This window comes from Anopheles coluzzii, chromosome 2 (genome assembly GCF_943734685.1).
Source record: "Anopheles coluzzii chromosome 2, AcolN3, whole genome shotgun sequence".
Classification (NCBI taxonomy): domain Eukaryota; kingdom Metazoa; phylum Arthropoda; class Insecta; order Diptera; family Culicidae; genus Anopheles; species Anopheles coluzzii.
The window spans coordinates 111,483,609-111,506,816 of NC_064670.1; the positions used below are offsets into that span (position 1 = coordinate 111,483,609).

Genomic DNA, 23,208 nt, shown 5'->3' on the forward strand with positions numbered 1-23,208 from the left:
GTTGTATGAGCTCGTTTCGTTTTTTTTGCTGTTATATTACGCTTCTGGATGCTGCCCAGATATTGTGGAAAATTATTTTCCCCAAAATCGAACCCAAGGCAAAGGGGAAAAGGCTAGTAGTGGGTGCATTCTCGTACATTCTCTTATTGCCAGGCGAAGCATAGCACACAGAAAGGCACACGTACAGCGAACCTCATGGATGCTTTGGCAAGGCTCGGTTTTTTACCGAAAATGCACATACTCTTCTGGCTAGTCTATGCGGCTAGGTATGTTGGTTACCATTTTTACCGACACACGAGCTAGAAGAATGCATACCACATTGAAAAAGGTATCCAAAGAGAATGTGTGCTACCTTGGAAGGGATGGTAGAGGCGGATAGAAAGCTTCCCGCTAGTTCCGTTCAGCTGGAATGGTATTATAAAATGCTACATTAAATTGGAAACCATTTCGGGAGGGTGGAATTGAGTGTGTGTGTGTTTCAAGCATTTTGGCAGCAATTGGCAGCGGACAAGGCAAGTGTGTTGCATGTTTTTTGGTAAAATGAAAACACAGAATACAATTAAATTGTGGAATACAAGCATAATAGTAACTACGTTCAGGTATTGATTAAGCACGAAAAAGCTCATTCAAAGAAGACAAACCCAATTGCTCTTCATTTTCGAATGCTGTATCAAGCTTGTCGAACATTTGCTCTCTTCGATCTGTTGTAGTCTATAAACATGAAGTGAATAGGGAAACTTTTCCACCATATTGTATGACGTTTTTGCTGTATCATAGTCACTGTGGAAGCTATCCTTGATCTCGGATCAATGTTATATTTTCCTGTTTGTATTATTATAGAAAATGTATATCGCTTGGTGATGGGTTTGTTAAAGTTCTGTAACGTTAACGTGTCTATTGATTGAACAGCTCATTTACAAGTGTACTCCTTGGCAGGCCTTTGCTCAACAAAATGAGGCACAAAATGACAATAACAACAAGGATTGATTTAAAAGATATATTCAAAAGATGCTTAAGATTAATAATGCTGAGAAAGTGAAAATGAAAACACTTCTTTTCACCCTCAATTACTCTTGCAGCTTCATTTTCATAAGATTCTTTACACGCTTTAAAAATCCATGAGCGATTCACCAGCCAATCCTCGGCTCCAAACGTAATTCCGGTCCAATGTTTTCACACCAAACTGTTCAAACCCCACCGAACAAAGCCCAAACGAAGCATCTACCGTCTGAACAAGGGTAGAAAAAAAAAACAAGCCTGTCCCTGTGAAAGCCTTTTGTGCAGCAGCAGCATTACATAATGTGCGCCCGGACCCAAAAGCGGCTGTATTCCACCTCCTTCCGGTTTCGCTTGCGCTTGCTTGTTGTTATATTCGATGACTATGCCTTTACGTTTCTTCTATTTATCTCTCACTCATTCGCACACACACACACACACACACACACTCTCTGTCTCTCCGATGTTGTTGCTGACGCGGTTTGTTATCCGGTTAATCATTTGTTCCATGACGCTGCACGGTACGGTACAAGGTGACACTTACCTTTTCCTTCCTTTGCTGCTGCCGCTCTCTGTCCTTATAACAGCAAACGAAGCCAACCCACTGCTTCCAATGTTGCCGTAGCAATCGGGCGACTGAACTTTAGTGCGTGGTGAATAAAAAAAAAAGAAACAACTCGACTCACTTCCAGCGAAAGCTCATTATGCTTCACCGTTTCGTTTCGCCGGTGTCCTTGCAAAAGTAGTGCTGTTGTTATTGTCGTTGTTGCTGCTGCTGCTGCTGCTTCGGAGACTAGTTGTTGTGGTTTTCCCGTCGAAACTATGTCGCACCTTGCGTGGCATTGCCTCACACCCTACCCTAGCCACACACCACACAAGCACGCACTCGGCGGGAGACACTTTAGCGCACCGCAAGCGTAAATTGTGCGATTTTCCCACCTTTTGCCACACTGATGCTTATGTGTGTACGTGTGTGTGTTTGTGTTTGTGTATCACGGCAATTCACTCACTCACGATGGGCACACGTATAAAAAAGAAAAGAAAAAAAAACCCTTCGACACTTTCGCCCTCAAGGCAAGCACGCACCGACACAAAATGAAAGGAAAGGGATGACACGGTGGATAGAAGGGGTGGGAGAGATTACGTTAGGGTATTGGTCACGCTTTCACAACCGACTAGTGGGGCACCTGGGATTTTTTTTTTATTATTATTTGCTGCACTCAATTGCTGAACTTAACGTTGTTGCCTTTTGTTTGAGGGATGTAATTGTGTATGTGTGTGTGTGTCTGTAGCAAGAAAACAAAAAAAGGGGAGTTGTTCACCGTTTGAGGGCTTTTTGTTTTCTGAGACAGCACTCCCTTGTTGTTGCCCCCTGTTTGCTAAAACACTTTAAAGATACACGCTGTGCGCAACAAAACACTGGGCGATGACGACACGGCGAGCGGCTGGCTGTTGTGATGGTGTTGTGCGAGATACAAAAAAATCAGTGCACTAAAAACTGCAAAATGGTTGAGAAGAAACGTATTAATATTTTAAAGTTAAAGCTGTCACTTTATACTGGTGCCGATGGAGCTGTTATTCACACTCGTGTTCATCGCGTAAGACACACACACATATATGGAAACTGTGAAAATTGTTCCTTCTTTCGTGCCCTGATTTACTTGCACCATATAGAAGAATCCTTCTCTTTTTACACTATTTTGTGTTCTTTTCATCCGCTTATTTCAGTCTCAAAAATCCATTGAGTTTCCGTACCACGGCCACACGAGCGATGATGCACGCTGTTGGCATGTAACTCCGATGGAAGCGATACTTTTCCCGTAGCCATAGCCTGGCACCTGGCGGGGTTCTGAATGGATTGTTATCGATTTGTTTTGTCCTGTCCTGTCCTTTGCCAGTAAGCGCTTGCCGTCGTTCCCACTCTGCCGGAAGCGAAAGACCCTTTTTTATGCCGCTGACGGGAAGCGTTGTCAGGTGGACAAACAAACGCAGTCAAGCGGCCAAGAGGCTATTGCCATGGAAGCTGCCGAAGCGTGTGATGTAGCAAGAGAGAAGCAAAACCAAAAAATAAAAAATAAATCAATAACCATGCTTCATTGAGGAGACTGGCGACCCTAAAGTTGCTGTTAAAAATAGGGTATCGAATGTGTTGCTCCCAGCACGAAACGAATCGAATTCCAGTGAAATGGACCCGAAATTGTCCACTTCAAATAGACTATTTTTGTGTGATCGCTGCCCGCACTGATGCAGCAAAGTTGTTGGCCGCCTGGCATGCGTTGCATACACTGGCCCACACACACACACGCACACTCACTGCTGCAGCCAGCTCGCGATGCACTTTGCATCCGATCAGTTTGAAGGACGCGAGCGCTTGCACGTGCTGCCCCGGGCAAACAGTCAGCACAGCACGCAGTAGCAGCAGCAGCCGAAGCGCCCCCGGGAAGCGCCACGCAACTACCAGCGAAGGTCCAGGAAGCAGCCAGAAGGTCACTGTCACTCTGGCAGGATGCTAAGCTGCTCGAGCAGCAGCAGCAGCAACTTGCGGGATTGGCTGGTGGACCGAAAGGCAGTTCATTGGTTGGAAGTTTGGGAGTATGTTTTTGACTAGCTTTTGGACACAAAAATGCAAGCACTAAGAAATATTATAGTTATTATATCACAGGGTTTAAAAACAAAGTTCACTTCACTTCACAAAACAGTCCTTCATTTCACCGTGCTTTATAAACAAAAAAACGGAGAAGATGTCTTCAAAGCGTATCACTTCCGTCACTCCTTCAATGCTTAATATTCACATTCTCACAAACAGACACATACACTCACACGGCCTCTCATAAAAAATGCTGTCCAGAAGTTGTCGCCAACTTACACAACCCTGCACCGACAATCCAGCAATCCAAAGCAAACTGCGATTGTTCGAATGCGCCTTCTTTTCACACAGCGCGCCCGTCAGAGATGGACCAGGAGGCGCGACACGTACGAATAACACTGTGTGTGTTTGTGTGTGAGAGAAGGAGTATGTGTGTGTGTGTGTGTGTGTGTGACTGTATAGTAGTAGTAAAGAACCAGCTGCCAAACCGTGCAGCAGCAACAGTGGCAGCAAGTGAGTAGTAGTTTACCCGTGCGCGTGCAGACAGACCCCGTAGCACGTGGTGGGTTACGTCTACGACAACCGCCTACGCACTGCACTCGGTCGATGGCTGTCGCTCGCACAAAACCCCATTTTGCACCCACAGAGAGTGCCCGGCGTTTTGGTTTTGGTGTGCCCGTTCGGGTTTTCGAGGGCGACTTCGTCGGCCGCGCGCCGATCGATTTCTCGGGGGCTCGTCGTATCCCGAATCGGATTCTCTCGGCTCGCTGTCGCCGTCGTTCGCGCGCCGCGCGCGGGATGCTGCTGCTCTCTCGCTCCGGCTTTCACTTTCACGGTTTCGGGACGGGCCGCCATTCGGTGCTGGTGCTTGCTGGTGGTGGGTGGTCTCCCGGCTATGGTGTACTATGTGCGTGGTGCGTGTGGCGGTGCCGTATCGTAGTAGCCAGGCAGCTGCACACAGCTGGCAGCTTCATCCGGTGTCGGAGCTTTTCAGCGTGCGAAGCATCGCCGCGATGGCACGAACACCACTGCAGGCAGCGGCACTGTACGGTTGCAATGTGTGTGTATCTGTTTGTGTGCGTGTGGCAGCATCCTTTTGCGTGAGCTGCTTGACATCTCTTTCTCTCTCAATCGAGCTTTTGGGCAATCGTCGCGCGGCGGTGAGCTTTCGGTGTGTTCGTAGAACTACCGCCCGGGAAAAAAGCGCACACACCACAGTGCAGGATTGCAGGTGGAGATGGATGGAACACGCTGAGGAGAGGGGATGAAAGCTGGAAAGCGCTGCCAGAACGTTGCTTCGGTGGCATTTTTCCCCCTTTTTCTTCTGCTGTGAACACTTCTGTTCGGCTGTTCTGTTTGGGTACACTTTTCTTCATCTTCTTCTACGCTTTCGTCCAGCTTTCCCTCGTTTCCGAACGAACAAATAGGACAAACAGGACTCTTGTGTGTGTGTGTGCGAGTGTTTTTCCACCGATTAGAATGGTTGTCCAATTTAGGGCTGCACCGGGACTGATACAGGGTTGCCGGTTGCCCCTTTGCCAGAGATATCGGTCGCGCCCCGGTACGGTGAGGGACCGTCTACTGCGCTGAAGCATATCGCGATGCTTAACCGGGGCCCATGATGGATCGTTCGGGAAAGGGATTTGGCACAGCCGAGGCACAGCGCCACTGGCACTCGCAAATGGGACCCAGCCAAGTAGTTGGCAGAGCCATGGGGACCATGGGTAGAAGCGAGGCGAGAATATTAAAATGTGACTGTTTAAGCTGTACGGCCCCCGTTTGCAAAATGGAACCAGTTCGTTGGAAGCCGTCAGTGAGGATATTGGAATATTGGAGATATTTATTGCTTCGTTACATTATACCGCTAATTGTTTTCGAACTGTCTATTCTTTATCGTGGGGGATGATGATATTCTTTCCTGGAATATCAGCACTAGTGTTACGAAATACAATACCGATCAGCACTTTTTACAAGGCTTTTACAAGGCCAGATGAGTCACGATTCCCGATCAGAGCGATCCGTTCATTATTATATCGGCAAAATCACGACTACAAGTCTCTAGTTCAATGCTAGCATCGTTGTTAAGAGCTGCTGGGCTTTTTCTGGGCCCAAAAACATAGTCCCTATAAGAAGAAAGCTTTTATTACCTTCCATTTAACTTCATGTCTTAGTAAGTCATTACCATGGTACGATGTTATTAAACGCAACACCGGTTTGCTTTCGGAATGGCTAAAAAATGGCCACACCGACGAACGCAACCGCACACACCCTCTCCCCTTCCTATTGCTTGCTTCGCGACAGAGACACTTTCTTCAACGCGGACTGGAATGATTAGCAACGTAAATGACGGTTGTTTTGTTTGTCCCGTTCCCTTTTTTCCCGTTCGTTTATTACACAGCCACAAAACGTAACGAAAGGGGAGAACATATACACACACACAGCAACAGCCCAGACCCCCCCCCCCTCGGGGGGTGTGTGATTAATGTCCTGCAATCGTAACACCGGCAAAGGCAAGACACTCTCGCGCCAAATTACAGCTACCCAAATTTTAGCGTAGAAATATGCAATACAAATGTGCGCCGGGGGCCTGGGTGCTTACTACTGCTACTGCACACTCCGCTCGCGGGAAAATTCCGTGGAAAAACGGCCGCTTTGGCAAATGTGGATGGATGCCGCTTGCGTTTGATGGGCTTTGCGGGGGGGATTTTGCGCCTTCCGCCCGCTGAGTAGTAGTAGAAGTGTTTGCGTAAAAACGCGAAATGGTACTTTTTCTTGCGAATGTTTCTAGCAGTGTGCGGATGTTATGGCGTGGGGGTTTGTTTGTTGCTGTTGTCTACTGTTGTTCTTGCGACCTCGGCGCTCTTCACTGGAACCGCAGCTGGAAGGATCCGCACAGAATGTTCCAGAGCTTGGGCCTCGGTAGCGCTGGGTTGTGCATTGTTTTTATCGGTCTGTTGGGCACTAAGCTGCTGCTGCGGGTTGCTGGGTGGTTTTGACTCTTATTTAATGGTAAGTAGCTTTTCCGGGAAATGGACTCACTCGCCCATCGGGCGGTCAAGGCCGATCCGAATGTACTGCAGCAGTGGACTTGCTCCAACTTTGATCACAACTTTGACAGTGGTAGATTTTTTTGTTTGCCAGTGTTCAGTTAGACCGAAGATATGTTGGGCTGGGAGAGTTTCAGTTGGAATCCGATTTCATGCAATTGGGGAAGTAATTTTCAGTTCCAAGAATACGGACACGAGCGCTGAATTCCTGCGAGCAGTTGAAGAATTAAAATTCCCCACATTATAGGTTGCGCTTAAAAGCCAAATAATAAATTAGGGGAGAGAGAGAGAGAGTGTTTTACAACCATACAGTTTACAAGGAATTCAGCGAAATCGAACGTAGTCAAGATATCTTCGATCTGCTGTACAACACACAAGAATATGGTAGTAGACCACGGCCTGTGCCTTAGCCAATGAAGGGTGATTAGTGTACCAAAAGAGAGTCTGATGCTTCTGTACGAGATTTGAGCCAACGATGAACCATGTCATTGGATTGATTTCTTTACTTAATATGATACTGTGCCTAATATATTCTGTGTGCAACATGAGTCATATAATATAATTTTCAATGGAGCGGAATTCAAACAAATTTGTTATGGTTCTGTGCAGTTTCTAAATTAGTATCGTTAGTGTAAAGAGTGATCTTGAAATGCTTTTGATGAACCGTTTACGTTAGGAAATCTAAAATAAACGCTGGCAATCAACAATAGGAGCAAATAAGGGACCTTAAAATGCAATAAGATCACAGCAAACTAGCAAACAGCTTAAGAGGGCAAGCAGCCCTTCAGAAAACGATTTCAAAGTAAAACGGGCTACGTGCATCGTTCAGTAAGGGTGCTAAAATTGGGCAAAAAGGCTTCTCAGCACGTAAAGTATAAAATTACAAAGATCAACAGGTAAGCTCTGGATTTGGTTGCTTGTAATTTTAGCTCTCTTTCGGGTTGTTTTTCTTCTTCTCTGCACCTACTGACTGATAATAATCTGAACCAAGAAGGAACCCGGCAACGCCGCCGTGCGGTAATTCGGTCAATTCGAGCTTTGTAACCGATCTAAATGTTGAACACAAACAGTGTCGTAGTTGTAAGACAAAGTTCTGTTTCACTACCTGAAAGCGGAAGTTCTCGTAAGTCTAGTTTTGATTTACTTTATTCAATTGATTGTTCAAATTCCAATTTTCTGTAATAAACATCATGATCTTAGCGTATTTTGACTTGTATAACGACCCCTTTTTAGGTTCAGAATGACCAAAATCAGACTAAGGGGGTCATTATACACGGGTAGTAATGTTTCTTTTATTCCTGAGACGTTATTATACATCCCTTATTTCGATTATATACCAGGATACACACCAGCCACAAAGATAACACTGAAAAAGGCCATGGAATTGCATAAGAGAACTAAAGAAGTTTGAAACTGAGGAAATAAATGATCACATCGGCTCTTGAAATAAGTCATTCAAATTCATAAAAAGGAACCATTTAAGCCTCAAAAACTCGGAAACTAAATTTGCTCGGTAAATACAAACAGTAAATACGAAAGTAAACCTGATGGCCCCCTCTGCTGATCTTAATCTCAATCAAATTGGTAGTTTTCAAAAAGTTAAGATTATTTTGATTTTTGTAACATTAAAAGTTAAAAAAAATTGTTCGGAGGGTTGTTATACACGCTAAAACACGGTAATTGTTTGAGAGAGGCTGATCTAGCTAATCTAATTGGAAACCGTTCGGCATTGTATGACGAAACCGTTCGGCATTGTAAAAACGGACGCCTTCAGAAAACATAATTGGAATTTTATCGTTGATTGGAATACGTGTTGATTGAAATTTTCCAATAGCAAAATACTTAAATTGTGCTAGCCCTAGTCCTTTCAAGGACAGCACGATTCAAAAAATTGATTTTTCTATTAAATTCTATATTCCATGAGTAATCTCTCGTTCCATAAGTAACCATCGCGGGCCAAAAACGGGGCCATTATCATGTGCTCGAGTTCGACAGCCGCAGTTCGCATTCAAGTAAGCCCGTTTAATTTACTTTTATCGACAAAAGTTCGATCAGCTCCTAGCGCAAAGTATAAGAGAAAAATCCAGAAAAAAATACTGCACCCATTGTCATTACACGCCACACCCATCATCCCTTCCCACTCCTGATCAGTTTTTGCTTTTTTACTAATTGGCCACTTTTTGCGACTGTTGTTGCCCACCTCGTTTTTAGCATTGCGCGTGGAACCTTGTTGTTCGGTGGATTATCTTGCAGTAGGTTCTCCTGGTCGCTGGCTTTTTGCTCTGCTTGCTGTGCATGATCCATCGTTATCGACGCCCCTTAAACGCTACTCGAAACAACGAAATTGCTGTTCCGTTCCGACTGTTGCTCTGCGCCGCGCACAAGAACACGGATTTCCTTCCTTCAGCAGCAAGAAACCGTTCCAGCTGCATGAGCTGCTTGTTTGGTTGCGTCCAGCGGTGGCGGCCGCGGCGGTACCGAACCGGTCGGTCATCGAATTGTTTGCCCTCCCGATGAGGACCTTATATTAACGCTCCTCAGCTTTAGCTTCTATCTTCGTTTTTTTTGTGTGTATTATTAATGTTGTCTCGTTCAGTCCTTCGCTGCAGCCGCACACAGAGTGTAGCTTAAAATGGTAAATCGTATTCCCTTGGAAGAGTGGAAAGTCTCGGGCCCGGGGATGAGTCTCGGGTCGATACACTTGTTTCGCCCTTTTTGCTAGCTTCCTACCAAGCGAGGCACCAAGGGTGATGCCAGTACGCACACACCCCGTGTGGTCGGAAGGGCCAGGGAGGGAAGGGACGGGCGATACCTATTGCTATGGCTTATCGAAAATTAAATTTCAAATCGGATTATTATCAGCATTTTAATAAACATTGCACTCGTGGGCATCCGTGTGGTGGTGTTGGTGGTGATGGCGATGTGATGAAGTCGTCGGTGTGCACGTGCGGCAATGGCAGGAAGGGTCCCATTTTCTACAATTGACTGCACATTTGGAATTTACCATCAGTGCCATCAGTCATTTGGTGAGGAATTTGGTAGTGGCGGCGGTCTGCTTTTTGTGCTCGGTGCGGCGAATAGTCGAGTAAATTCTTTCCATCCCTTTGATTGGTGGTGTCACATTTTTTGCATTCACATCTACTAGGTTCGACTGCAATTCGCTGGAGGGTTGATTTATTTTAATTACCAGATTGTATCGGGGGGGCTTCCATTTCAGTTTTGTTTCAAAGAATAGTATCTGTAGTTGAAAATGCAGCAAATGAATGATAGATTTTGAAGGATTTACAATTCTTGCATGATGTGGTGATGTACGCATACAAGATCAACAGTATTGTCTGATAAACGTTATTTCAAGGCTTGCCTTTACCACTAGTGGGGGCTCGGCTTTCGGCGACTTATTGATTTTCCTCCACAGCAGGAAAGTCAGTCCTACGTATGGTGGTACGATCCATTCGGGGCTTGAACTCATGACGGGCATGTTTTTAAGTCATACGAGTTGACGACTGTACCACGAGACCGGCCCTCATCATAAACAGTTGCCCGAAACGATGTAAAAGAAGTAAACGATGCTTTGTGTCAGAAAGATATTTTCTGTTTTTTTTGTAAGTCAGTTTTTACGACCTTCATGTTTGTTCAATAAAAATGTTTAAAATTTACCTTGAATTTTAGTGTTGCTAGTGATGACAATCACGTTCTGATAACGGTTACTTCAAATAGCTTCCTCAGAAAAGAAGGCCACCTTTGCATTGAACTGTCATTTCACAACAACACGGATATAGCGACAGTCGGATAAAAGGTTCCCGGATTCGGAGATACGCGGTTTTCTAAATTTGACAATTTGAGCACTCATACTGAATTGTACTGATTTTACAAATCAATTATAAATTCAATCCAAAATAAATTCACTTAACTTTACTTGACACGCTAGAACCTACCGCTTCAAGCAAAATTTACAGTAAAAAAATCGTGATAATATTGTGGTCTGATAACTGATTTTTTAAACCTTCTCCTCTGCAAGTGATGTCACCTTCGTATAAAAGTGTCATTATGTACAACAAGAATAAATGGACAGCCAGATAAAAGGTTACTGTATAACGCCATTCCACTGTAGCAACATAAAGGATAATCATAAAAAAAATCTACCAAATGTACTGTTTCATGATAATTTGTTAGTTTCCCACCCCTGGTTTTTTTACCCCTTTGCTGATGAAAGCGCCACCAAGCGGCGTTTCGTTGAACCACCACACAAACGTCAAACGGCAGACTGAACGAAAGCTCATGCACATTTTTAACGAAACTATTGTCAACAACAGGCATCATTCGGTGATGCCCAAAAGGATCGTCTGCAGAAAAGTGAAGCATACCGGTTTCTGCTAAATCGTGTAAGAAAACAGAGCAACACGGAACAGGTGGCAGTTTTCCCGGCGATAAGACACCGGTCCAGCGAGTCTCCCATCTCGAGCAGCGGTGCAGGTTGGTGGCGTGAGGCAAGCTTACTCGGCACAAAAAAGTGGTGGCGGCCGCGATGCAAACCACGATGGACGGCGAGGGATGCGATGAGACGCTAACGACGTACGGGATGAGTTCGTCTACCGCGATCGGCTCAAGCCGGCTGAGCTTCGAAAACAGTGCCTCGTTTGAGCTAAGTAAGTGAAGGTGGATTGTGGGTTGAAAGACTGAACAGCCTGCTGCAATGCACTCTTTTTTTCTTCCTGTAGGCCGTAAGAAACGCCGCATATCCGGCCCGGGATGTGATAGGACCACCGATACGATGTACGAAGCGAACGTTAGTGGCGATTCGTTTTCGACAACTGCGACCGGCTACACCACCACCACGCAGGTGGCCCAAAGCCCGTGGGAGTCGCGTCGTATAAAGGCCGATCTGATCGAGGCACGCTCAAGGGTAAGGCAACGAACGAGTTTTGTTTTTGGCGGTGGTTCCGCAGTTTACCGATCTCTTTACCCACCCACCGTAGATAACGTTCCTGAAGAAGGAAATTGAACACCTCAACACGGAAATGGCAACGACGCAGCTGCGCAACCAGCACAAAATATCCTCGCTCGAGAAGGAGCTGGGCTTCAGCGGGCAGAAGGTGACCGATCTCGAGAAGCACCTGCAGCTCGTCCGCAAGCGCGAACACGTGGCCAAGCAGGACCTGAACAAAGTGCGCACCCAGCTCCAGCAGCTCAAAACCGAAGCCGACGGGCGGCAGTTCGAGCTGCGGCAGGCGCTGCAGCGGCTGGAGCAGAAGTACGATTCGGACACCGGCGAGCTGAACACGGAAATACGCGACCTCACCACCCAGGTGAACGACCTCGAGCAGCAGCTGACGCTCGCGCAGGACGAGCTGGACACGACGCGCGAAATCAACGACACGCTCCAGAGCAAGGCGGACGCGTACGATCAGACGAAGCGCGAGCTGGAAGCGACGCAGGACCGGCTGGCGGAGGCGGAATCGCGCGTGAAAACGCTCGAGTACGAGGTGGGCAGCTACGAGGACTGGAAAAGCCTGTCGAAGGTGTCGGCCGACCGGCTGGCGAATACCACCGAGATCGAGAAGGAGAACGTGCGGCTGAAGGACCAGCTAAAGAACCTGCAGAGCCTGATCGGCGACAAGCTGCTGCTCGAGGAGCAGGTGGCCAGCTCGCAGGCGCGGCTGAAGGATCTGGAGCAGAAGGATGCGCTGTCGGCGGCGCTGGAGGTGCGCGTGAAGGAGCTCGAGCGGGAGCTGGTCGAGTGGCGCCAGCTCGGCAAGGACTACACGCCCAAGGAGAGCCTCGTTAGCGCGAAAACGATGCGCAACCGCATCGAGCAGATCCTGCAGAAGGATCTGGTGCTGGCGAACGAGCAGTCGTCGGTGCAGACGGAGAAGCACCAGATACAGGGGCGCATCGAGGAGCTGCAGTCGGAGAATGCGCTGCTGAACGGGCGGCTCGCCGACTACAAGCGGGCCCAGGAAGGTTTGCAGAGCATCGTGCATCGGGCGCAGAAGAAGCTGAACCTGGTGACGGGCGAGCGGGACTATCTGAAGCAGCTGCTGGAAAGCTACGAGAATGATCTTACGAGTGAGTGGAGCGTGGGACAGTGAGGATGGTTGTGTGAGTGGTGGTGGTACTAAAACGGGACTTCTTTTCCACTCCAAACAGTTAGCCATTCCGTCGTGGGCAGTGAGGCGGACAAGAAGCAGCTAAGGGCACGGATCGAAATGCTGGAAAAGACGCTGACCGGGTACAAGGATCTGTGCCAGAAGCAGGAGGCCGATCTGCAAGCGAACAAAGTGTTGCCCGATATCAGTAAGTAGACGAAGTTGATTATTTGGGTTGAAAAAGTAGAGCAAAATGTACTTTTTGTAGTTCTCCATACACACAGTGGAAGTTTCTTTTTCTATGTAGGAATTATTATGTGTAGGAATAACCTCATTTGTGGCGTCGCAATGGAAAAGTGTTTAATGAAGCATTACGTTGTACTAAAAATACACGAACATTCGTTACGTATTTAGCATCCCCGTAGACAATAGGTATTACTTCTTCTTATTTGGCACAATATACTTAGTCGGTCTAGGGGTTGGCCTAAGCCACTAATGAGCTTGGCCGTGACATGTGAGCGTGATATACTTAGTAGGATGATAGTCTGCTCTGGGCATGGTGACTCAGCCCATACATATGGTGCATAACCCATGACGGGCATGTTGTTTGGTATTTCAGAAGTCTATTTATGATTTAAGTAGAATTTAGGTGTAGTTTTTTTAAACTCAAGGTAAGGTAAGAGTTCCACCAAAGGTGCATTTCTTCCACGACAAATTATGTCTAACAGTAAAATTTACTTACCTTCCCACTACCAAACCTCCTCCTACACATCTAGGCTTCGTACTAACGTCCGAGCAGTACGAGAAGCTACGCAAAGAGATCGACGAGCTGCGGCTGGAGAATGAGCGTCTGAAGCGGCGCAAGGACGAGCTGGAGGTGGAGGTAGAAAACCGAACGCTAAGGGCACAGATAAACCGCCCGTGCCCGACCCAAACGACGAAGCTGGTGCGCTACATCAACAGCCCGGCGACGGAAGATATCGTGGCGGAGCACAACACGAAGCTGAAGCTGATGGCCGAAATCGAGCGGCTGAAGCTGCACATACAGCGGCTGCAGGAAACGAACCAAGATCTGACCGAGTGTCTGCACAACACGGACGAGACGGGCAACATGACGATGAAGATAAAGGAGTCGGTCGACCTGCGGATGCAGCTGAAGGAGCTGCAGGCCAAGTACGACCAGCGGAAGGAGCTGTACCAGCAGTCGTCGGAAGACTTCCGCACCGTGGTGAATCTGCTGTTCGGCTTCAAGATTGACCGCATCAGCGGTAGCTACTTTCAGCTGCGCAGCCAGTACGCGGAAAGCCCGGACGAGTACCTGAACTTTGCGCTCGCACCGGACGGCAGTGTGCTGACGCTGCTCGAATCGGACTATGCCGCGTCGCTGCGCGATCTGGTCGAGACGCAGTTCAAAACGCACAACTCGGTGCCCGTCTTTCTCAGTTCGCTCACGCTCGAGCTGTTCAATCGGACCACCATGACGGTGCAGTACTGTAACGCCGAGTGAATGTGGGGAGTGAGAGGCTGGTCCAGCCAAAGTGCTATCAGAGATCATTCATAAGACACCCATCCGAAACGTCAAGCAAAACAGAAAAAATAGTCAGCAGACCCCCGTTAACGAGCCCGTTTCCTGGCTCCAAACAAGGACACACAGTTCAGTGCACCCTTCTTCCACGCATCTATCTAGAATGGTCTGGAAAGTCGCATTGCTGCTGCTTGCCGTTTCACTTAAATTTCTTAAACGTCAAAATAAGGCGCCCCCGCCCCTCCCAAAAGTCATATTAATTTTACTGGATTAAAGTAGGCACTGTGTAGAAGGCTATGCAATACCGCATAGAGAGAGAGAGAAAGCCGGGTAAGAAGCACCTCGTTACTGTCCAGTCATTTAATTAGGAGAAAATGTGTAGTGAAGGTGGCTTTTGTTGAACTGTGTTGAAGCCGTTTCTTCTTATTTTAAACTAGAAAGTGTGGAACATTGGGTGGTGTGCAGTGCAGCATTTTGTTTTGTTGTGTACATTGCAAATTGAATCAAGCAAAAATCAGCAATGCTAGAAACTAGAAGGCAAGAAGGGTATAACGAGGTTTCCCCACGATGATACCAAGATTGTAAAGATTTAATAATTAAAAAAGTAAGGTAAATGGTATAAACCAATCCAATAAAACAAATCACAGGAAGGTGTAGGCAACTCGGCTACCAAAATAATAATGCAAAACAGTAAAAACTGTGTCTTCTACCGGTCCGTAATTTCGGATGACTGCCGAGTAAAGTGAGAAAAGGAGTGGGTGCCTGCGCGCAGTGTTTTGTAGTACATCACATGTTTCAGCTTTTATTTTGGGTATCGGATTTTCGATCATGTCCACAATCAACAACTCAATTACCGCTTCCCAGTGTGGGTGGGAACGCAACCGGAAGAGAGCCACCGTTTTACAAAAACGACAACCCCGGTGCACACCGGAGAGTTCATTCTGTCAGGCGACGAAGAAGTGAACTAGAGGGGCCATCCAGCTTTGCAAGACGAGTAGAGTTGGTAAGTAGCACTGTTACTTACTCATTTTGTTCCATTTTAATCCCTTTTCTATTTGAGCTTCACACATAACTGATTTGCCTGATTCCGCTTTACTCAAGTTTTATGATGGAGTAATGATTAAACTAAGTTGTTTATTTCCCAACCAAACCATTTTCACATAATTAGTATTCATTGAAAGCCCTTTACCAGCTGTTGCTAGTTCAATTAAGATAAAGCAGGAAAACTTAACCTAACCTATACCTGTACGCTCTCTAAGCAAATGATTAGTTGACTTAGAATGTGATCTGTGTTCTGCACCGTCTACCATCCTTGCGTGTCCTTCCAGCACAATTTTACAATTCTTTTAACATACCCAATCCAATCTTGTACTCACTGCTCCGATGCCTACTGCTCTTCCTACACCACCTGTTTGGTTTGTTTTAGTGATGACTATTGACTTATCCCTTTCCTATCCCTTACTAAGGTGCGTTTAATGTGTTTGTGGTTAGTTGGTTTTACAATCTTTTGCTTGTCGTTTTTTTTTTGTTTTTTTTTTGGTATATCGTTTCGTTTTTAAAAATGGGCGGCGGTGCATTCGAAGAAGTGTGCTCTGTCTTGCATACAGTACAGTCCGGCTAATCGGGATATTCAAAGATTGAGAGAGAGAGAGAGAGATACAGTGTGTGATAAAAGTTTATGGCCAGTGTTTTGTGCACCATTTTGTTTTTTCGTTATTAGCACTACCATTTCTACGGAAGGAATTGTTTTGAAATTGTTTGTAAACGAGGGCAAACCCGTCCATTTGTTCGTGCACAGAAAAATATTTGTTTTTAAAAGGAAGCTCTACTAAGTATCCTCTTACACTGCACTGGGAATACACATTCGAAGGGAAGAAGTTGTGCCTGCATCCCGTCCAGTCGTGTGTGTGTTTATGTGGATTACACAAAGGGAAGATGTACGGAAAATTGTTGCCCGAGCGATCTCGTGTAAATATATGTTGACAGGGATAGATTTTCCGTTAAATAGCAATATATTGTATATATGCGTGTTTGTATATACCCTACAGTAATATATAGCTTTCTTGTGCTGACTTTTTTTTTATCTTGCTTTCACTCTCTCTCTCTCTCTCTCTCTCTCTCTCTCTCTCTCTCTCACACACACACACACATACAAATACGCAGACACGTCCTATCGTCTACTTTCACAAGTGAACAATTGTTTGATTATACGGTTTCTTTTCCTTCCCTAGGTCAGATCTTTTTCTTTCACATTCGTTTGTGTTGCTGTGTTTTGCTTTTGCAAATGTAAATGTAAAATATATAGCACTGCGTGCAACTAATATATTCTAACCTTTTTAAGTAAGCTACTGAATCGCTTAAACTCTTGTTCCTTTGATAGTCAAAGAAGGTGTGTAAAGACAGCACACAGCATACAATGCACGACTCCAAATATCTGATTTTGGAAGAGCATTATAATTGTAAATACATCTGTCTTTAATGTTCGGAAGGCAGAAAAAAAAACAGCTCAGCTAATTTTGTGCGTAAAAAAGATTGCAGAATCGCAGAATAATACGAAGCATTTGGGTTTTTTTGTTTTCAATTTCTCCTAGCGTTGTGCAGTTAACGATTGTAAAGTATGTAATAATTACGAGAACAGTTTCTTAACAAGCACCCAAAACCTCTTTAGCAGGTGATAACAACAATATACGCTTGTAGTATGTGTATGTGTATACGTGTGTGTTTTAGTGTTGAGTGTAAAAAAAATAGTTCACACCCCCCTCCCCACTTTTGTTTTTGTCTCACTATATATAAAATCGAAAATCGCCACAATGACGTGAGAGTAAACATTCAGCGAGAGAGAGAAAGCGGTAAGAGCAGAGCTCTCCTAGCAACGCGCGTTGCTGCGAAAGGACTTGCTCCATGCCACACTGCCACTCCTCGGGTAATGAAGGCAATGGTTACTTAGATATTTTGTTTACACAAAGCGATTTGAAAACACATGGTATTGGATATAATGTTTTTTTTTTAATAATTAAAGTTGCAAATTAGCTACCTGATGATAAAGTGTCCCCTCTCATACCCCTTCCCATTATAAATCAAGATATTCAAGGCAATATTTAAAAAAACATGCTTGAATACTATGCAAAATAGCTTAATTGTGAAATGGTTGATATTCCAATTCATTGAATCATTAATAAAGCCAACCATACTCATTATTGGTGCTTAAGCACTTCGAATACTACAAACACCGTCGTCATCGGCAGATAAGTGTGGTACATAATATCCTGTAAAATGGGTTGCTATACCCAGGACGTCGAACATGTACACTCCCTTAAATCTTCTTCTATTTGTCGTAACGTCCTACGCGGACATGCCAGCCTATACAGGCTTTCGAGACTTAATTCATTACCACGAAGCCGGATATTCAATCCTTGCTACGGGCGGACGGTCCATTCTGGGTTTGAACCCATGACGGGCATGTTATTGAGTCGTTCGAGTTGATGACCACGTACCAAGGGACCGCCCCAAATCTACTACTCCCTCAAATCTACTACTCCGCAATATTGGCAGAGTCGGGACAAGGACAACGCATGACAATAAGAGGCAGCTGTAGCCGAGAGACCCTAAGCGGCCATATGCTAAGAAGCCTTGCTGAAATTCCGAGCAAGAAAGCGGCGGATGTTGATGGCTTGAAAGTTAAAATTGGATATGTAACGATTTGCTCGCGGGCGGGAAGAACTACTTATTTCAGGAAGTCCTTCCGGAACAAAGCACAAAAGGGAGAGATGGTTCATTGTGCAACATGACTGCAACATACTGGGCGTAAGGTGAGACAACCGTGCGCACTGCATTCAGTCGGATCAGCATCAACTGCAGAATGATCCACAATGAAACTATGCTTACTGTAACGTGCCCAAGAAGGCTGAAAAGATTCTGACTGTATCTATCAAGAGTGATGGCGATATCTACCATGTGATGCTATCACCGTACTATGGTGTTGATTAAGAACAGCCACGTTATAATTAAGGACACGTCAAATTAGAAGCAAAATCTGAAAAATGTGGGGCGGCAAGAGTAAATAAAGTAGTTTGCAAGTAAACGTGAATTTAGTTAATTGGTCTGGAAAGGCTATAACAGTGTTGAACCATTCTTTTCTATAACAGTATAGATCGGAATATTAGAACTACACCTTTGGAATGGTTATATGAGGGTTATATGTTATATATGTTCACGGTTGAAATTTGATATTTGGCGCAACAATAACATTTGTTTCATACACAAATACCATTTCCATTCAATACCTCAAAACCAGTTTCAGGATAATAAAATAAAATTTTGACGGTGTTTTTGAAAATCAACTTTTTGAAAATTTACATTGAAAATGTTCTAAGCATCTATTATTTATTATTTAACGTATGAAACATAAGTCGAAAAAAAGAGTAGAAATGGAATTCGAACCATGTGCGATATCATATTTTTATAGTTCAATCTTACATTTATGGGCACAAAAAACACAAAATGGATTGAAGCAGAAGTGAGCATTTCAAAAATTGTATGTTTTTAAGTACACAATTGGGATTGGATCTAAACATGTTGTATATGTATTAGCGGCACCCTATTTTTTAATCCACTGCACATCAATACGTTATTCAATGCACACGTAGTTGAGGTTACTACTTAGCTATATATTCCAAAAAATCACGCCGATAACTAAAAAATAATAATACAAAAATTATACATTTGTGTCAACAGAGGCATGGAATGTATCAGTTCGAAAATTACAAAATTGCGTGACTTGGCTCAAAAGTAGCCTCATCGATATTTAACGGTTCTGCAAAGTACAGTAAGAACTGTCCAGGAAGTTACAAGGTTAACGCATTTGTGGTGTAACGCATAAGAACAGATAGGTGTTTGAGTTATGGTTCTTGCCACTGAACGTGTAGAGTTTAAAAATAATTCTAAATTTGAGGACATCCGGTAGATTTTACCGGGCCATAACTAGTCACAGTATAAAGCAATCAAATATCAACAGACAGTTTCATAAACCATTTTTGCGAACAATGGTAGAACAGCGAGAGTGTGTTAATGTGTAATTATTAAGATGCTCATAAAATCACTCAATAGTACTGCAATGCTTACAGATGAAGTAGCAAGAGATTCGGTAAATCGGGATCTAATGAGCAAATTTTAATATATTTTTTTTCAGTTCACGTGCTTTTAACTTTTCTTCCCATAGTGTTGGTACATATTGGAATATTGTAGTTTGGTTCAATTTTACACTCTGTGTTTGCTCTATATAAGACACATAAAAGTAATTGCCTCACTGTAATTCGCGACAAAGCGATATAATTAGATGTATTTTTTTCGCCTTTTTGCTGTATTTCAGGTAAAAATGAAGTAAAATCAACTAACAGGAGCTCCCTTTGAGCGTACTTTTCACACTGTAATATGGCATTGTGGTTGCATTGTTCTGTGTGTATCAATTTTGCTGAAAGCAAACAGGGCAGTTTTATATCTAGAATTAAGAGAAAGACATGAAAAGAAAGACAGCAGATCAGGAAAGTGTGTTTGTAGAAGTAGGTAGAAAGAGGCAGTAGAAGAAAGTAAAAGTAAGATGAAAAGTAACCAATAAGCTATTGTTACTCAAAACCAGAGGTATAAACCATGTCACTCAAGCACAGAGCAAAAACGGAGAGAAAAGATGCAAAAGAAACGGAATCAAATCCAGAAACAAACAAAACAAAGAAAAACAAAACAAGTGCAAATAGATAAATGCCAAGCGCCGGCTAATAGTACTAACAGGAAAGACAGTTGTTACAATGTGTTTCCTTAGTTGGTCTGAACTGATCTGAAGCAATTGATATGCTATTTGCTGTTTCGATTCCAACTCAAGTTTGCTGCTATTCTGCTTTGCTAGTCACACTTACAAGTAGTTTGTGCCCACAGTTTTGTAACAGTTACCAATATTAATGTGTATCAGCGTGTGTGTGTATGTTTTTGTTTCCGTTTATACATCATGTTTTAACTATTTTCCATGTAACGGCGCGTTCTTCACTAAAGAAGTTAGTAGTTTTGTAATTTGATTTTTGATTTCATAATTTCTTGACTAGTCTGTGGAGTTTTTTGTTGTTTTTCTTGGGTTTTCTATTTTATTTAGATATACAAGTATATGTTGGATTTGCAGCATGTTGCTGTTTTTTTTTTTGCAGGTGTTATTAGTTATTGGTAGCAGTGGTAGTAGTATAGTGGAGTTAGATATCCAGTTCGCTTCTGGGTTATAGACGTGTTATGGTTTGGTTAATCTGAAGGTGTATATTTGTTTGCTTGCTCTCTTCTCTCCATTGCTTTACGCTTAACTCTTTCCACTCGTTGCTGTGTTAAATGTTTGGTTTTGCTTTACAATCTATCTAACAAGGTGTTGGTGTGGTTAATTATGAAATTGTTCTACGTTTTGATCTCGGCAGACATTCGGGGGGGTTCGATTTAATATCTATTTAACATCGGTATTTGCTTAAATCGCTTTCGTTCGGTTGTGTGTTTTTTAAATTTGTTGTATTTCGTTTTTGGTGGGTACAGTGGTATCAGTGTGCTCGGTTTGCGGCACTGAAAGAGATGTTTCCATTACTTCTAGTTTAGACGTTACTTTAACAACTATATCGGAGTGCGCACGTGCGTCTAGTATAACCTAGCTTTCTGTTTTTTTCTTCTAGTAGCTGTATTGTAGCTATGTATTTATGTGCTTTGTTTATGTTTCTAAAGGATCCGGTGTGACGTACAGTTCGAAGGAAGAGTGCACAAATTCAATTCGGATACAGACTTTTGGGGTTTTCCATTTTATAACACATTCCATTAACTAACTGTTGTGGTCACGAAGTGGAAGGCTCCCTTTATTCGGCGTTAAGAACGTATGCAGCCACTGAGTGACTGATGAGCGGTTAGCAGACGAGAGAGCGCCAGACGCTCGTGGGACACCGTCGGGAACACAAGGGCTGATCGTGTAATAAAGTATTGTGTATTGTTTATTACGTGTTCGGTGTAAATATAAATTGTGTATACTCTCGGCCATCCGAACACAACACTAACAACTGTAACTCGCCTCGGGGTATCAATTTGACATCCCAACTGGGGGAAAGAAAATGGTTCTTGTTTTCCCTTTTTTTGCGCCTCACCATATTCAATTCAATGCTATTCAATCAAACCACACTGGAGTTGGACTTCATGAATCGCTCTCATGTGGTGCAAGGGGCCAGTTCACCATGCTATGTTTGTGTGACTTGATAATTACCACCCTCCTTGTAGCCACACAGTAATACAACCAAGCTACTTGGTGCACGCAACCGTTGGTGGCAATTTGCAATTAAATCCGTGTAACCCACTTCGCACGTCTCTGTTGCTTAGTAAATGCTATGCCCGGTAGCTGTGGTACACGTTGAAATATAGGACCTTAGGGAGCATTGGGGTCCCCTATCGGTGGCGGAACGGGTTGCGCATGTTAGCAGGCAATGAAGGGTTGACCCGAGAAAGGAAGGAACAATCAGCAGCAGCAGCTCATCACGAAAATAGCTGCCATCAATCTAAAAACACGGGTGGGAGTGCGCACTGAGACGCTAGAGGTCGTCCCATACGGGAGCAATCACTGCAGTCTGAGGGAAGTTATGGATCAATAGCACAATTGGATAGATTGTGGACTTTGCCAAATAAGGTGACCATGGTTAAATGCTCGCTTTGAATTGATGAAAACTGTCTTTGAAATGATAAACTTAACGATCTGCTTGAGCGTAGAAAACATTGTCAGTGCATTTCGAGTAATTCGCACACATACTGGAAAGGAGAAGGAGATTGTCCATTCATTGGAGGTTGCTGTTTTGTGCTGGGAAGATCTCAACATGCTTGTGCCAGGGTGGGTTACATCTGTTTACTAGTTTATATCCTTACTGATGGTTTATCTATCCAACAAACTTAAAACTCAAACTTATCCTTCACGGAAAAGCAACCTCCATGTACCTGCTCATACATGCGTGCTTCTCTCTAGTCCAATAAACAACTAGCCAACAATCACAACGAATGAAACCTAACCTTTTAATTGGATCGTTACCACCCAAGACCAACGTCCACTTCGTTCGACCATCTTTCCCCGTTCGGAGCGATTGGTTGCCACCTAATTTCTAACCTTTGCCATATTTTGAACAATCTAAACTAATGCCTACATGCTCTGGGATAAAGCTAAAAACGTCTCCGTCGACACACATTGAACGGGGCAGTAGTCCACATCCAGTCCAGGTGGCCAAAGGTGATGGGATCACCACCTCACCACACCTGAAACCCTTCTCGCTGCAGATGAATGCGTTTTGGATTTACTTAGTCGTTATTGCGTTGACACTTCTCTTGCGTTAGAATTCGTTGAAGTCTGTAAGCTCTCGGTTGACAATTGCTCTGTATCGCTTGGGACGCTGGGAGACGATGGACCAAAGGGAGACGGGACGTCCGGAAAGATATCCCGTCTTCGTCTCAGTGTGTATGTGTGTGTCTCTCTCTCTCGCTTTGGACCTGTAAAATGTCTCAGCCCCAATCCGGGGGTGGCCGGGAAAGTGTAGTAGGCAGCACATCTCGGCTACCCGCCGCGCCTGAAGGAAGACCGCTGGGGACGTCTTCCGCGTCTCTAGGCTTGCTGGATCGAGCTCAGGAAGGTGGGATCGACGGAAGCAACTTTCGCTGTCAGAAAGGCATGCATGCAGAACAGCAAACTTTGCAGCACATGACACTCGAGTTCCTTTAACCCAAGGGATGATGATGTGGAAGGGTTTTCGGGTCGGAAGGATGCGAAATGGCGGGGAGAGGCATAACCAATCGCAATATTTTTTTTTTTTCGAATGATGGCAGATGATGGCGGAGAAGCGAAAAAGAGAAAGGAAGAAACAATATAGAAACTCGAAATTAGCATCAACACTCTGTTTACGACACGGGCGCATTCATCTACAGTGCCCT

At 44.4% G+C, this 23,208-nt stretch overlaps 3 protein-coding genes across 6 annotated transcripts in view; 1 reads left to right on the forward strand and 2 right to left on the reverse strand.

The window, feature by feature from the left end:
• Positions 1-4,226, reverse strand: part of LOC120949124 (uncharacterized) — a 50,164-nt gene extending 45,938 nt beyond the window's left edge. For both annotated transcript variants that reach the window (XM_040366163.2, XM_040366161.2), the window contains exons 1-2: positions 4,113-4,226; positions 1,541-2,494 (exon numbers count right to left, since the gene is read on the reverse strand). The gene's annotated coding sequence lies outside the window, so the exon portion shown is untranslated. The remainder of the gene's footprint in view (positions 1-1,540; positions 2,495-4,112) is intronic.
• Positions 4,227-10,915: 6,689 nt separating this feature from the next.
• LOC120948120 (mitotic spindle assembly checkpoint protein MAD1) lies at positions 10,916-21,248 on the forward strand. The gene is made up of 5 exons (XM_040364117.2): positions 10,916-11,276; positions 11,349-11,533; positions 11,607-12,696; positions 12,778-12,924; positions 13,493-21,248. The coding sequence occupies exons 1-5, from the start codon at positions 11,156-11,158 to the stop codon at positions 14,221-14,223; spliced, it is 2,274 nt and encodes a 757-aa protein (XP_040220051.2). The 5' UTR covers positions 10,916-11,155; the 3' UTR covers positions 14,224-21,248.
• The window catches only part of LOC120948121 (gamma-1-syntrophin), a 55,536-nt gene continuing 51,978 nt past the window's right edge, over positions 19,651-23,208 (reverse strand). For 2 of the 3 annotated variants that reach the window (XM_040364119.2, XM_040364118.2), the window contains exon 11: positions 21,084-22,993. In XM_040364119.2, the coding sequence (XP_040220053.2) occupies positions 22,883-22,993 (111 nt within the window). In that variant the 3' untranslated portion in view covers positions 21,084-22,882. Of the gene's footprint in view, positions 19,739-21,083; positions 22,994-23,208 lie in introns of those variants that run through there. The other variant, XM_040364120.2, reaches the window with a different exon arrangement.

Excerpts from the sequence above, each read along its gene's own strand:
- LOC120948120 (XM_040364117.2), top strand. The coding sequence starts at position 11,156 with ATGCAAACCACGATGGACGGCGAGGGATGCGATGAGACGCTAACGACG. Across the intron at positions 11,277-11,348 it reads CAGTGCCTCGTTTGAGCTAA|GCCGTAAGAAACGCCGCATA; the intron begins GTAAGTGAAGGT and ends TTCTTCCTGTAG. Across the intron at positions 12,925-13,492 it reads CAAAGTGTTGCCCGATATCA|GCTTCGTACTAACGTCCGAG; the intron begins GTAAGTAGACGA and ends CTACACATCTAG.